A 15,257-nucleotide genomic window follows, 5' to 3' on the forward strand; every position below is an offset into this window, starting at 1 on the left:
AATAATAATTTTAATAGAGGAAGGGATGGGTGGATTCATAGTGCTGGCACTGAGCCCCAACAATAACCCTGTTGACAGAAAAAAAAAAATGTGTGTGTGTGTGTGTGTGTGTGTAGATAGATAGATAGGTAGAGAGAGAGAGAGAGAGAACTTTCAAAAAGAAAGAAAGGGAAGGGAGGGAAGAAAAGAACAAGAGAAAGGGAAAAAAAGACAAGTAGGAACAGTGGATTCATGCAGGCATTGAATCCCCTGGTACCAAAAAGCTCAGGTTCAATTCTGCAAAGTACCTTTTGTGAAGGTAAGTCAAAAACACTCCAAAACAAAAACAAACAAACTTCATCAGACATCATGCCAGCTTCCTTATGGGCATTTTTTATATAAAATTTACTTATTATAAGACAGAGAAGGAAGCCAGAAGACCATATGTGATGCTGGAAATAAAACCTGAAGCCTCAGGCATGCCAGCCCTGCACTCTACTGGCTGAGTCAGTAGAGTGTTCCTTTTTTTTTTTTTTTTTTTTGAATTTTTGTTTAATTTCTTTATTGGGGAATTAATGTTTTACATTCAACAGTAAATACAATAGTTTGTGCATGAATAACATTCCCCAGTTTCCCATATAACAATACAACCCCCACTAGGTCCTCTGAATCCTTCCTGGACCTGTATTCTCCTCACCCACCCACCCCAGAGTCTTTGACTTTGGTGCAATATGCCAATTCCATTTCAGGTTCTACTTGTGTTTTCTTTTCTGATCTTGTTTTTCAACTTCTGCCTGAGAGTGAAATCAACCCATATTCATCCTTCTGTTTCTGACTTATTTCACGTAACATGAATTTTTCAAGTTCCATCCAAGATCGGCTGAAAATGGTGAAGTCATCATTTTTTACAGCTGAGTAGTATTCCATTGTGTATATAGACCACAATTTGCTCAGCCACTCATCTGTTGTTGGACACCTGGGTTGCTTCCAGGTTTTGGCTATTACAAATTGTGCTGCCAAGAATATATGTGTACACAGATCTTTTTGGATGAATATGTTGGCTTCCTTAGGATATATCCCCAGGAAAGGAATTGCAGGGTCATAGGGTAGGTCCATTTCTAGCCTTCTGAGAGTTCTCCAGACTGTTCTCCACAGAGGTTGGACCAATTGACATTCCCACCAGCAGTGCAGGAGGGTTCCTTTGACCCCACACCCTCTCCAGCATTTGCTGCTGTTACCTTTTCTGATGTATGACATTCTCACAGGAGAGAAGTGCTATCTCATTGTTGTCTTTATTTGCATTTCTCTGACAATCAGGGACTTGGAGCATTTTTTCATGTGTTTCTCAGCCTTTTGGATCTCTTCTGTGGTGATTATTCTGTCCATGTCCTCCCTCCATTTTTGGATGGGGTTATTTGTTGTCTTGTTGTTAAGTTTGGCAAGCTCTTTATATATGTTGGTTATTAAACTCTTGTCTGATGTATGGTATGTAAAGATCTTCTCCCATTCTGTGAGGGGTCTCTTGGTTTGGGTAGTGGTTTCTTTTGCTGTGCAGAAGCTTTTTAATTTGATGTAGTCCCATAGGTTTATACTTGCCTTAGTCTTCTTTGTAATTTGATTTGTTTCATTGAAGATGTCTTTAAAATTTTTGTGGAAAAGAGTTCTGCCAATATTTTCCTCTAAATATCTGATAGTTTGTAGTCTAACATCTAAGTCCCTGACCCACTTGGAATTTACTTTTGTATTTGGTGAAATACAGTGGTTCAGAACGTTTCATTCTTCTGCATGTTTCAACCCACTGTTTCCAACACCATTTGTTGAAGAGACTCTGCTTTCCCCATGTAATAGTCTGGGCACCTTTGTCAAAGATTAGATGTCCATAGGTGTGGGGGCTAGAGTGTTCCTTTTTCACAAAAACCTGATTGGTTGCAAATGTTTTCGTTTGTGTCTTTACAAACTTGGAAGTCCCAGAAAGCTGTAGTTCACTTCCTGAGGTCCAACAATTAGGATATGATAGTCTTTTGTTACATTTTGTATACAGTCATCATTGAAAGATATCTTTTTGGGTAACAGCTTGGATTTAGTCCCTGAAACTTAGATTTAAAAAAAAATAGTGTAATGGGTTGGGCAGTGGTGTACCAGATGGAGTGCATACCTTACCATGTGCAAAGAGCTGGGTTCAAGCCCCCAACACTATCTGCAAGGTGGAAGACTCACAAGTAGTAAAGCAGTTCTGTGGGTATTGCTCTATCTCCCTCTCAATTCTTTCTGTCCTATCATAGAAAACTTTTTTGAGGAGGCTGGGTGATGGCACATCCCATAAAGTACACAGTATCATGTACAGGGACCCAGGTTCAAGCCCCTAGTCCCCACCTGCAGCAGCTTCACAAGCTTTGAAGCAGTGCTGCGGGTATCTCTCTCCCTCTCTATCTTCACCTCTCTTCTCAGTGTCTCTCTGTCCTATCAAATAAAAATAGAAAAGGAGGGTGGTGAGGAGTGGCCACTGAGAGCAGAAAGTTTGTAGTGCTGTCACTGAGTCCCAGAAATAACCCTGATGGCACTAATAATAATAATAAAGTCAGAATCTGAAAGAACGCATTGGTCTTGAGACTGAAGGTAAATACGGCAGGCAGTTGTAAATAGCTGAAAGAGAAAAATTATTTGAATAAGAGTATCATGGTAGAAACAGAGAAAACAGTATGGTGAGAGCTGAGAATGGACTGGAGGGTGTTAGCAACAATGTAAAATAATAATGGCACAGAGGGCTAGGTGGTGGAACACCTTGTAGAGTGTACATATCACAATGCCCAAGGACCTGGGTTCAAATCTCCATTCCCCACCTGCTGGGGGAAGCTTCATGAGCAGTGAAGCAGTGCTGCAGGTATCTATCTCTCTATATCCCCCTTACCTCTCAATTTCTTTTTTTTTTTTTTTTTTTTTTTTGCCTCCAGAGTTATTGCTGGGCTCAGTGCCTGGACCATGAATCCACTGCTCCTGGAGGCCATTTTTACCCCCTTTTGTTGCCCTTGTGGTTATTATTGTTATTATTGATGTCGTTTGTTGTTGGCTAGGACAGAGAGAAATGGAGAGAGGAGGGGGAGAGAAAGACAGACACCTGCAGACTTGCTTCACCGCCTGTGAAGCCACTCCCCTGCAGGTGGAGAGCCGGGGCCTCAAACTGGGATCCTTATGCCGGTTTGATGCCCACTTTGCGCCACATGCGCTTAACATGCTGCGCCACCGCCTGACCCCCTCAATTTCTATTTCTATAAAATAAATGATAGGTGTAGACATACATGCATAAGCAAGGTAAACAGAACCTTTAAAAAATAATTTGATGTTCTGGGAAGAAAGAAAAAAAAAAAGAAAGGAAGATAGATCATAGAACAGACTCCCTGTTGTACTGCCTTCCTAAATTACTCTGAGAACCAAGACTTCTGGTCTCATCACTAAGCTGTGGCACGGGTCACTTCTAAGTGAGGGAACCTTTCTCCATGGAGGCACAGCCCTGTATGTTAGTCTGATTAGTAATTGTTTTTATCTCCCTGAGAGGAGAGATAGTGAAGTATCTTATATGTGCCCTGAGAGCTCACTTTTTTTGGGGGGGGGGGTGTGGGGAGCAGTGGTGGTGCACCTAGGAGAGTCCTTCCTGTTAAATACTCCTCCATTATCTTGCACCAGGACCTAAAGGCCCTCCCCTCACTCCAGAGTCCTTTACTTTGGTGCAATACACCAAACCCAGTCCAAGTTCTGTTTTCTGTTTCCCCTTCTGTTCTTACTGTTCAACTTCTGTCTGTGACTGAGATCATCCCATTTCGTCATTCTCTTTCTGGCTTACCTTAATTCACATGATTCCATTGTGTATATATAGCACAATTTTCTCAGCCACTCACCTGTTGTTGGACACCTAGGTTGCTTCCAGGATTTTGGCTATTACAAATTGTGCTGCTATGAACATAGGTAGAAACAGATCTTTTTGGATAATGTGTTTGTTTATTTCCTTCCTTCCCCCCCCACACTCCCCCAACTAGAACACTGCTCAGCTCTGTCTTATGGTGGTGCCAAGGTTTGAACCTAGAACATTGGAGCCTAAGACATGGAAGTCTTTTGCATAACTATTATGCTGTCTCCCTGGCCCAATTAGAATGTTTACTCTTGAGCCCTTCCATGAGTTTTCTTTTCCATGAGTTAATCTTCCATGAGTTACTCATGGAAGCACTTTGCTGACCTTTGTTCTAGGAGATCACCAAGAGGATGATGATACTCAGCCCGCCATCTTGGCTGCTGCCTCACTGTTCTGTTAAAGAAGTGTTGAGATGACTGAACTCAATGAAATTGAAAATGAACTTAAGGGGTACTTACACACACACACACACACACACACACACACACCTGCCCAACTATCCCTTAATTTGCCTAATGAGTCATTTTATTGCAAAAGTCCCTGCAGCAAAGACAGACCTCCAGAATAGACTGTAGTCAGCCTTCTCCATTCCTACATTATTGACTAGACAGCTCATCTGGTCAAGGGAAGAGGTTGATAGCTGTGCAGAATAGGGTGTTAGGGTGTGGAGGAAGTAAGTGGGAAGGAAGAGACAGACCTTTACCTTAAATGTGTAAGTGTTCTGTGACCTGGGTGGTAGTGTAGTGAATAAAGCATTAGAATCTGAGGCAGGAGGTCCTGAGTTCAATCCTCAGCATTTTATATGCCAGAGTGATTCTCTGGTCCTTCTTCCTTCTCTCTCTCTCTCTCTCTCTCTCTCTGTCTCTCCCTCTCCCTTCTTCCCTCTAGTAAATGCATACAGAATCATAAAGTACACTGTCATTTATAAACATGGAGTCTTTACTTATAGCTCGGTTCCTCTACTACAAATCCACTCTCCCAGAGCCTTTTTTTCCCCTGTGTTGCCCTTGTTGTTTATTATTGTTGTTAGTATTGTTATTTCTGTCATTGTTGTTAGATAGGACTAAGAGAAAAAGAGAAAGATGGGGAAGACAGAGAGGGAGAGAAAAATAGACACCTGCAGACCTGCTTCACCACTTGTGAAGCGACCCCCTTGCAGGTGGGGAGCCGGAGGCTCAAACCAGGATCCTTACACGGGTCCTTGCACTTGCCCCCTCCCCTTTGTTTATTTTTATTTTAACATTTCTTTTTTGTTTTTTAATTAGATATTAATTTGCATGGTGAATCCATTAAAAACATCTTGAGGGAGTCGGGCAGTAGCGCAGTGGGTTAAGCACTTGTGGCACAAAGCGCAAGGACCAGCGTGAGGATCCCGGTTCGAGCCCTTGGCTCCCTACATGCAGGGGAGTCACTTCACAGGCAGTGAAGGAGATCTGCAGGTGTCTATCTTTCTCTTCCCCTCCTCCTGCCATTTCTCTTTGTCCTATCCAACAACGGCGACATCAATTAAAAACAATAATAACTACAACAATAGGGGGCCGGGTGGTGGCACACCTGGTTGAGCGCACATGTTACAATGCACAAGGACCCAGGTTCGAGACCCCGGTCCCCACCTGCAGGGGGAAAGCTTTGCAAGTGGTGAAGCAGGGCTGCAGGTCTCTCTCTGTCACTCCCCCTCACTATTTCCCCTTTCCTCTTAATTTCTGGCTGTCTCTATCCAATAAATAAGTAAAGATAATAAAAAAAGTTTAAAAAGTAACTACAACAATAAAAAAGGGAAACAAAAAGGAAATAAGTAAATAAATAAATAAATAATTTAAAAAATAAAAACATCTTGAAAGGGAGTCGGGTGGTAGTCGGGTTAATCGCACATGGCACAAAGCACAAGGACCGGCATAAGGGTCCCAGTTCGAGCACTTGCTCCCCACCTGCAGGGGGTAGTCACTTCACAGGCGGTGAAGCAGGTCTGCAGGTGTCTGTCTTTCTCTCCCCCTCTCTGTCTTCCCCTCCTCTCTCCATTTCTCTCTATCCTATCCAACAACAATGACATCAATAACTACAACAATAAAACAACAAGGGCAGTGAAAGGGAATAAATAAGTAAATATTAAAACAAAAAAAAATCTTGAGAACAGGACTTCAAAACCTGAGTTTCCATATCAACTGGTTTGGCTAATTTCCAACACAGTTTCCCTCAACTAAGAATGACCTAGCATTTTTTCCAAAGGAGGCAATAAGTCAGCCTGTATTTGTGTATTTCAAAGCTACAATAATTGATATGAGAGCGAGAACATCAGAATCAGGGCCCGGTTGTAGCACACCTGGTTGAGCGCAGATGTTACAATGTAGGAGAATATGGGTTCAGTTCCCCAGTCCCCACCTGCAGAGGGGAAGCATCACAAACAGTAAACTAGCACTGAAAGTGTCTTTCTCTCTCTTTAGCTCCTTCTCCCCCTTGGTTTTTGTCTCTATCTAATAAATAATAAATAAAATATTTTTAGGTCTGGAGAGACAGTATAATGGTTCTGTAGTAGATTTTCTTGCCTGAGGCTCTGAGGTCCCAGGTTCTGTCCCCAGCATTACCATAAGCTAGAGCTGAAGAATGCTCTGGTATCTCTCTCTCTCTCTCCCTAAAAGAAATTAAATTTTTAAGGGCAACAAAAAGGAATAAATAAATATTTTTTTAAAAGAAAATAAATTTTTAATAAATTAAAATATATACATGTTTTTCAATTAAAAATTTTTTGTTTTGTACGTAGCAGAGCAGCTCCCCACACTGCGATCTATTGAAAGTCCGCCCTGGACACAAGGGTTTGAAAAAAAAAAAAAAGAATTTTAAAACTTCTTTAAAAAGAGAGTCAACGCATCACTGTGGCACATGCAATGCTGAGAACTGAACAGGGGACCTTATGTTTGAGAGTTCAGTGTTCTACCCTCTGCTTCAGGTACTCCTGGACGGCAGCAGTAACTTATATATGTTAAGTCTATATGCAAAATCTTCCATTGGCCAAGGTGGGTGGAACTACCTTCCCTTCCCACATAGGTGACCTGTCTGCTGGGTTAGTCCAGGCCCACTGGCCTTCAGCCACACCTTGTTCTTCCCCACAGGACCTGCAAGCACAGGACCGAGCTCACCGCATCGGGCAGCAGAACGAGGTGCGGGTCCTGCGTCTCTGCACTGTCAACAGCGTGGAGGAGAAGATCCTGGCAGCTGCCAAGTACAAGCTCAACGTGGACCAGAAAGTGATCCAGGCTGGCATGTTTGACCAGAAGTCCTCCAGCCACGAGCGAAGGGCATTCCTGCAGGCCATCCTGGAGCATGAGGAAGAGAATGAGGTATCTTAAAGAATAGGGGCTGGTCGGTAGAGCAACAGGTTAAGCGCACATGGCGCAAAGCTCAAGGATCCCGGTTTGAGCCCCCAGCTTTCCCACCTACAGGGGGTCACCTCACAAGCGGTGAAGTGGATCTGCAAGTATCTTTCTCTCCCTCTCTGTCTTCTCTCAATTTCTCTCTGTCCTATTCGGCAACAATAACAACATGGACAACCAAATGGAAAAAAAAATGGCCGCTAAGAGCAGTAGATTTGAAGAGCAACCACTGAGCCCCAGCAATAACCCTGGAAGCAAAAGAAAAAAAGTATAGGGGGTCGGGCAGTAGTGCAGCAGGTTAAGTGCACGTCGCACAAAGAGCAAAGACATCCCGGTTCCACCCCCCCACACACCGCACCCCCACCTACAGGGGAGTCACTTCACAGGCGGTGAAGCAGATCTGCAGGTGTCTGTCTTTCACACCCCCTGTCTGTCTTCCTCTCTTCTCTCCATTTCTGTCTGTCCTATCCAACAACAACGACATCAATAGCAACAATAACTACAACAACAATAAAAAAAAAAAAAAGGGCAACAAAAGGGAAAATAAATAAATAAATAATATTTTAAAAGAAAGAAAAAAGAATAGATGAAGTGCACCCAGCAGTGGCACACTTAGTTGAGGGCACATACTATACCATGTGTAAGGACCAGGATTTGAACCCCCACCCCCCCCACCTGCAGGGGGGAAGCTTCATGAGCAATGAAGCAAGTACTACAGCTATCTCTATGTCTCTCTCCCTATCTTCCCTTCCCCTCAATTTTGCTCTGTCCTATCAAAAAAAAAAAAAGATAGAAAGAAAGAAAACAAAAATGATCACAAGAAGTATGGATTCATCATGGATGCACCAATCCCCAGTGATAAACCCTGGTGGATAAAAATAAATGAATGAATAAATAAAACTTTAAAAGATTTTTCAAAATATTAGGTAAAAGGGCCAGGTGGTGATACATCCTATTGAGCATATATGTCACAATGCACAAAGGACCCAGGTTCAAGTTCCCAGCCCCACCTGCAGAGGGGAAGATTCACAAGCAGTGATGCAGTGCTGCAAGGTCTCGGTCTCTCTCCTCTTCTCTTCCCTTCCCTTCCCTTCCCTTCCCTTCCCTTCCCTTCCCTTCCCTTCCCTTCCCTTCCCTTCCCTTCCCTTCCCTTCCCTTCCCTTCCCTTCTCTTCTCTTCTCTTCTCTTCTCTTCTCTTCTCTTCTCTTCTCTTCTCTTCTCTTCTCTTCTCTCACCAGAGCACTGCTCAGCTCTGGCTTATGGTGGTGCAGGAGGATTGAACCTGGGACTTTGGAGGTTCTTTTTTTTTTTGGGGGGGGGGGGGACTTTTGGATTGAACTGGGAACTCTCAGGAATGAAAGTCTCTTTGCATAACCATTATGCTATCTACCCCACCTAGTGTCTGTCTGTCTGTGTGTGTGTCTTTCTCCCTCCCTCTCCCCTCCTCCCTCTCCAACTTCCCATCCCCTCTCTCATTTTTTTCTTTGTCCCATAAAATAAAAATAGAAAAGGAAAGGGAAAAAAAAAAAAAAAAAAGAATCAATGAAGCTGTAGCCTTCTGTCCTGAAAGGGTTAAGAATTGCCTTGTAAAAAAAAAAAAAAAAAAAAAAAAAGAATTGCCTTGTGTTCTTGAAAGAATCTCCTGGATAGGTGGGGTGTTCATTAACAGAAGTAAATTCACTGTGATCTTGCATCTCAGGCAGAGGGCTTCTGGCAATTTTGCAGGAGCTTTTTGGAAGGAGCTTCAGGTTTGAGCTGTGGAAACCTCCCTCATTTATACTGAGGGGAAAGTGGCATGTATCCTTGAGTTTAAAGTGCTGCCATCTATGGGGGAGATGTGGAATTGCAGGACATGTTGCTTCAAGCTAGGAATTGGCCAACTGAGCCCACCCCAGCATGGAAGGGTTCCACCTTGCCCTGCTTCTATAGTCTTCCAGAACCTCCCTTTGATCAGAACCACTGGGCTACATTTGTAGTGGACACCTCCCAGATGACTTAGCTCATTGTTAACTCCCCACCTACATTTCAAAAGCATGACCTGGACCTTCACTTTTTTTGTATGAACTGAGGAAATCACTGGTTAACAGATCTCTCTCTCTCATTTGCCAAGATTATTCAAAAATTGCATTCTCTTAGGATATCTTTGAGTTGACTTTTTTAATTGCCTATCTTAATAGCTCAATATTGAGTTTTCAGCCCCAAGATATTGATTGATTTGAAATATTAGACAGTTGGAAAGTCATGATATAATTTTTCTGTGTTTTAATTTTATTTTTTGATCTTTTTTAAAAAATGTTTATTTTTAATACTTATTTACTCCCTTGTGTTGCCCTTGTTGTTTTATTGTTGTAGTTATTATTATTGTCATCATTGTTGGATAGGACAGAGAGAAATGGAGAGAGGAGGGGAAAGAAAGATAGACACCTGCAGACCTACTTCATCACTGTGAAGCGACTCCTCTGCAGGTGGGGAGCCAGGGCTCAAACCGGTATCCTTATGCCGGTCATTGTGCTTTGTGCCACCTGCGCTTAACCCGCTGCACTACAGCCCATTTCTCTGTTTTTCTATACAAAAATGCATCATGGCTTTTCCAATGACCCAGAAGATTGAAAGATTCAGTCCAGGGGCAGGGCAATGGTATACATGTAACAGTACATAAGGACCTGGGTTCAAGACCCCAGCCCCCACCTAACGAGAGACGTTTCATGAGTGGTGAAGAAGTGCTGCAGGTGTCTCTCTCACTCTCTCTTTACCTACCCCTTCCCTCTCAGTTGCCCTGTTTCTATGTAATGAACAAATAAGATATATTTTTTAAAAAGATGCAGGCCTCTTGGTAGTCTAGAAAGCTGTAGACAATACCAGTTCAATCCTCTTTGCTGGGGATGAATACACTGATTAGGTGTACCCATATTTGTAAGCAAGTATTTCAAGAAAGTCTTATGCCCTTTCTTACCTTGAAATGAATCTAAATGTGAAGTAAATCTTGATATTTTAAAGGACCCTGTAATATTTTTTTTAGTATTTTATTTATTTAATTTTGGATAGAGACAGAAAGAAATTGAGAGGGGAGGGGAAATAGAGGGAGAAAGAGAGAAACACCTGCAGCTCTGCTTCACCACTTGTGAAGTTACCCAGCAGGTGGGCACCGGGGGCTTGAACCCAGGTCCTTGTGTACTGTAACATGTGTGTTCTACACTTGACTCCATAAATAATCTCTTTGCAAATTGGCACACCTGGTTGAGAGCACGTTACAATGTGCAAGGACCCAAGTTTGAACCCTGATCCCCACCTGCAGGGGGGAAGCTTCACAAATGGTGAAGCAGGGCTGTAGGTGTCTCTCTGTCTCTCTCCCCTTCTATTACCCCCTTCTCTTTCAATTTCTGACTGTCTCTATCCAATAAATAAATAAAAGTTAATAAAAAATTTAAAAAGAAAATTGGAAATCACTTTTAACTTGGGCCTCCTCAATTGTCCATCTTACATGTTTTATTGTTATATCTTAGATTTCATTAAAACAGAAAAAAACACATATCAATGGTCATACATCCTCATGTATTTTTTTTAAGCTTTTGTTCTTCACTCATCCACTGCTGCCTGTTCTTGAAACTGATTTTTCCATGCAGACTTAGATTGCATAGCAGTTTTGTTGTTGTTGTTCTCACATTTGGACAGTTGCAGAGAGAAATCTAATGAACGAGCCCCAGGGGCGTGATTCATAGGATCGCAAAGCAAACACGGGCAGGAAGGAAACTCTGCCAGCCAGGCATGTCCACTCCATTTTGAGTTGATTTGTTCTTGAGTGTGTTGACCTAGTGGAGTTGGTCTCTGACCTAGTTGAGATTGGGTGCTGCGAGCTTTTCAAACCCCTGAAACCCTTAGAGCTGTTGCTATCTCCCAGAGGGTCCCTAGGAGAGTGCCTTTAATTGCTTCTAGCTGGGAGCTGCCTACAGGTGCTACTCAACTGTCCTGGGCTCTTGCCCTTTCTGGCAGACATCACCAGTTTCAATTTTTTTTTTAATATTTATTTTATTTATTCATTCCCTTTTGTTGCCCTTGTTGTTTTATTGTTGTAGTTATTATTCTTGTTGTCGTTGTTGGATAGGACAGAGAGAAATGGAGAGAGGAGGGGAAGACAGAGAGGAGGAGAGAAAGATAGACACCTGCAGACCTGCTTCACCGCCTGTGAAGCGACTCCCCTGCAGGTGGGGAGCTGGGGTTCGAACCGGGATCCTTATGCCGGTCCTTGTGCTTTGCACCACCTGCGCTTAACCCGCTGCGCTACAGCCCGACTCCCCCAGTTTCAATTTTTTAAATATTCTATTTATTATTTATTGGATAGAAGTATAGACACTGAAATTACGAGGGAGGCACAGAGAAAGACACGTGCAGCACTTCTTGACCACTTGTGAAGCTTCCATCCTACAGGAGGGAACCCGGGACTCAAATCCTGGTCCTTGTGCATGGTAATGTGTGTGCTCAATCAGGTGCACCACCCCCTGGCACTCAAATGTTACCATTTTCTGGGTGGCACATCTCTTGATATGAGAATGCTTAGAGACACTGAGAAAAGGCACTTCCCAGCTAGTCATTTTTCTCTGAAGTTCAGGTCACTGGACAGGCTTCTTGCTGGATTTCTAGGTAAGCTTTTTACCTTGGGAAGCTCAGCACCACCCCACCCCACACCCCACCCCACCCATTGTATAATCAAGAAGAAGATACAGTGTAGCTCTAGGAGTAGAGTAGACAAAGCAGGCCATCTGTTCACTACAAGACTGGATGACCAGATTGTTCTGTGCAGTTTTAAGTCTACTCCCAGCTCATCTTTCTCTTTGTTCATTTAAATGTATGTATATGGTACAGGGCAGGGGAGACAGTGCAGTGGTTATGCAAATTTCTTTTGTTCTTGAGGCTCTGAGGTCACAGGTCAATCCCAGCTCCACTATAACCCAGAGTGGGGCAGTACTCTGGTACCCGCTTCATTAAAATAAATCAATAAAATATAAAAACTATTAAAAGAAATATATGTTGTATACAGGTATGCCAACTTCAGTTAATCTAAACATGAATAAGGGGCAGGTAATGCAAAAAATCATTTAGTCCCCTCACCTCCCTCTCTTTCTTCCTTTCTTTCTCTTTCTTCCTTTCTTCTCCTTTTTTTCCCACTTGTCACTGGGGTTTCAAGGCTCTTGGCCAACTTTTTTCAGTTAGAATGACAGAGACAACAAAAAGGTTTGATCCTTACACCACCAGAGCTGAGCACTGCTCCAATTAAAAAAAAAAAAATCGGGAGTCGGGCGGTAGCACAGTGGGTTAAGCGCAGGTGGCCGCAAAGTGCAAGGACCAGCAAAGGATCCCAGTTCGAGCCCCCGGCTCCCCACCTGCAGCAGAGTCACTTGACAAGTGGTGAAGCAGGTCTGCAGGTGTCTTTCTCTCCCCTTCTTCTGTCTTCCCCTCCTCTCTCCATTTCTCTCTGTCCTATCCAACAACAACAACATCAGTAATAATGATAACTACAACAATAAAACAAGGGCAACAAAAGGGAATAAATAAATATATATTTTTTAATCATATGGTATTGAAATAGATTTAGATAAGAAAATCTTTGTAAGTAATTATCATCTTGAATCATTGGAGATAATTTTATTGAGCTGTAGTCACTGCTTTTGTATTGAATGAATGAACTTATGTGTTCATGAAATAGGGAGAGAGAGAGAGTACCAGAGTACCACTCTGGTGCATGCTGCACTAGGGACTGAACCAGGAACTTTAGACATGCAAATCTGATACTTATCAATGGATAATCTCTTGTTTTAAGAGTCAGGGAATCAAGATACACACCATCCAGGAGAACCAGCATTTCCTCCAGGCAGCAGTGTCTCTTCCCTAAAAAGACTGTGTTCTGGGAAGGTGATTTGAGGAGAACTTGTAAAATAGCGGCAGTAGCTACTGCACCCAGGGATACTTCAGGCTTCTCTTTCCTCTCTGACCTGAAAATATAGTCTGGAGGATGGAGTCACCTTCCTCATTTGTTCTTCTCCCCCCAGCCATCAAACACCTCTTCTAAAACCTCATTCTCTTCTTACCCCTAAGGAGGAAGACGAAGTACCAGATGATGAAACCCTGAACCAGATGATTGCTCGCCGAGAAGAAGAATTTGACCTTTTTATGGTAAGATGACAGAAATTCATGGAAGTAAATGCCTTTCTCCACCACCCTTTTTCTGTGAACACAAACTGTGTTTGGGAAACTGGTGCCTTTCCTTAGATGGGAGCTGCTACAAACTGACTGGATTCAGCTTACAGACATATTTTGCTTGGCTTGGCACATGTAGTATTTTTTGGTTTTTTTTTTTTTTTTTTTTTAGATTTTTTGCCAAGGTAAAAAAGAATCCTGATTTCTAGCTCCTCTGGGAGAATGGCAGTGGGCAGTAGGATGCCCAGGGTCCTGTATGAAAATGTTTAGGGGCAGGGGTAGATAGCATAATGGTTATGCAAAGAGACTTTCATGCCTGAGGCTCCAAAGTCCCAGGTTCAATCCGCTAGAGCTGATCAGTGCTCTAGTAAAATAAAAGAAAAAATATTTAGGAAGTAGCTGTACCCTATGAATAGGCCATGTAGCAGGCGTCTTACAGGGGTGCCTCGACTCTGAGCTCCTTTGGAATCCCAGCCTTGGCCAGCTTCATACAGGAAGGCTGTTCTGCTCCAGGGGGCTGAATCTGTAGTTGTGCCTCACATTCTCCTCATGCTGCTTCCGGGGAGCAGTTGAACTGCCATGGCCATGCCTCTTCTTTTTAAATCTAATTTTATTAGTTGATTTATTATTGATTTACAAAACCATAAGATAACAAGTGGTAATTTACACCTTTCCCACCACTAGAATTCTGTGTTCCCATTACCTCCATTGGAAACTGCAGTGGTTCTCCCAGGGTCACAGATAGGGGCTGACTATTATATCTGTAACTGCCTATATACACATAAGTTTTTCCCATTTTTTTCTATGGACCTGCCTTCTCTTCCTTTCTTTCTTTCTTTTTTTTTTAAATTATTTCTTTCTTGGGGAATTAATGCTTTACATTCAACAGTAAATACAATAGTTTGTACATGCATAACATTCCCCAGTTTCCCATATAACAATACAAACCCCACTAGGTCCTCTGAATCCTTCCTGGACCTGTATTCTCCCCCACCCACCCACCCCAGAGTCTTTTACTTTGGTGCAATACGCCAATTCCATTTCAGGTTCTACTTGTGTTTTCTTTTCTGATCTTGTTTTTCAACTTCTGCCTGAGAGTGAGATCATCCCATATTCATCCTTCTGTTTCTGACTTATTTCAATCAACATGATTTTTTCAAGGTCCATCCAAGATCGGCTGAAAATGGTAAAGTCACCATTTTTTACAGCTGAGTAGTATTCCATTGTGTATATATACCACAACTTGCTCAGCCACTCATCTGTTGTTGGACACCTGGGTTGCTTCCAGGTTTTGGCTATTACAAATTGTGCTGCCAAGAATATATGTGTACACAGATCTTTTTGGATGAATATGTTGGCTTCCTTAGGATATATCCCCAGGAAAGGAATTGCAGGGTCATAGGGTAGGTCCATTTCTAGCCTTCTGAGAGTTCTCCAGACTGTTCTCCACAGAGGTTGGACCAATTGACATTCCCACCAGCAGTGCAGGAGGGTTCCTTTGACCCCACACCCTCTCCAGCATTTGCTGCTGTTACCTTTTCTGATGTGTGACATTCTCACAGGAGTGAAGTGGTATCTCATTGTTGTGTTTATTTGCATTTCTCTGACAATCAGAGATTTGGAGCATTTTTTCATGTGTTTCTCAGCCTTTTGGATCTCTTCTGTGGTGAATATTCTGTCCATGTCCTCCCCCCATTTTTGGATGGGGTTATTTGTTGTCTTGTTGTTGAGTCTGGCAAGCTCTTTATATATGTTGGTTATTAAACTCTTGTCTGATGTATGGCATGTAAAGATCTCCTCCCATTCTGTGAGGG

General features: G+C 42.6%; 1 protein-coding gene across 8 annotated transcripts in view; it reads left to right on the top strand.

The window, feature by feature from the left end:
- The window catches only part of SMARCA2 (SWI/SNF related, matrix associated, actin dependent regulator of chromatin, subfamily a, member 2), a 277,308-nt gene that overhangs the window by 150,618 nt on the left and 111,433 nt on the right, over positions 1–15,257 (top strand). For all 8 annotated transcript variants that reach the window (XR_009552039.1, XR_009552040.1, XM_060199759.1 and 5 more), the window contains exons 25-26: positions 6,991–7,218; positions 13,342–13,419. Coding sequence is in view for 6 of the 8 variants with exons in the window: in XM_060199759.1 (XP_060055742.1) it covers positions 6,991–7,218; positions 13,342–13,419 (306 nt within the window). In the remaining 2 variants the exon portion in view is untranslated. The remainder of the gene's footprint in view (positions 1–6,990; positions 7,219–13,341; positions 13,420–15,257) is intronic.

Source organism: Erinaceus europaeus, chromosome 10, assembly GCF_950295315.1.
Source record: "Erinaceus europaeus chromosome 10, mEriEur2.1, whole genome shotgun sequence".
NCBI classification, from domain to species: Eukaryota; Metazoa; Chordata; class Mammalia; order Eulipotyphla; family Erinaceidae; genus Erinaceus; species Erinaceus europaeus.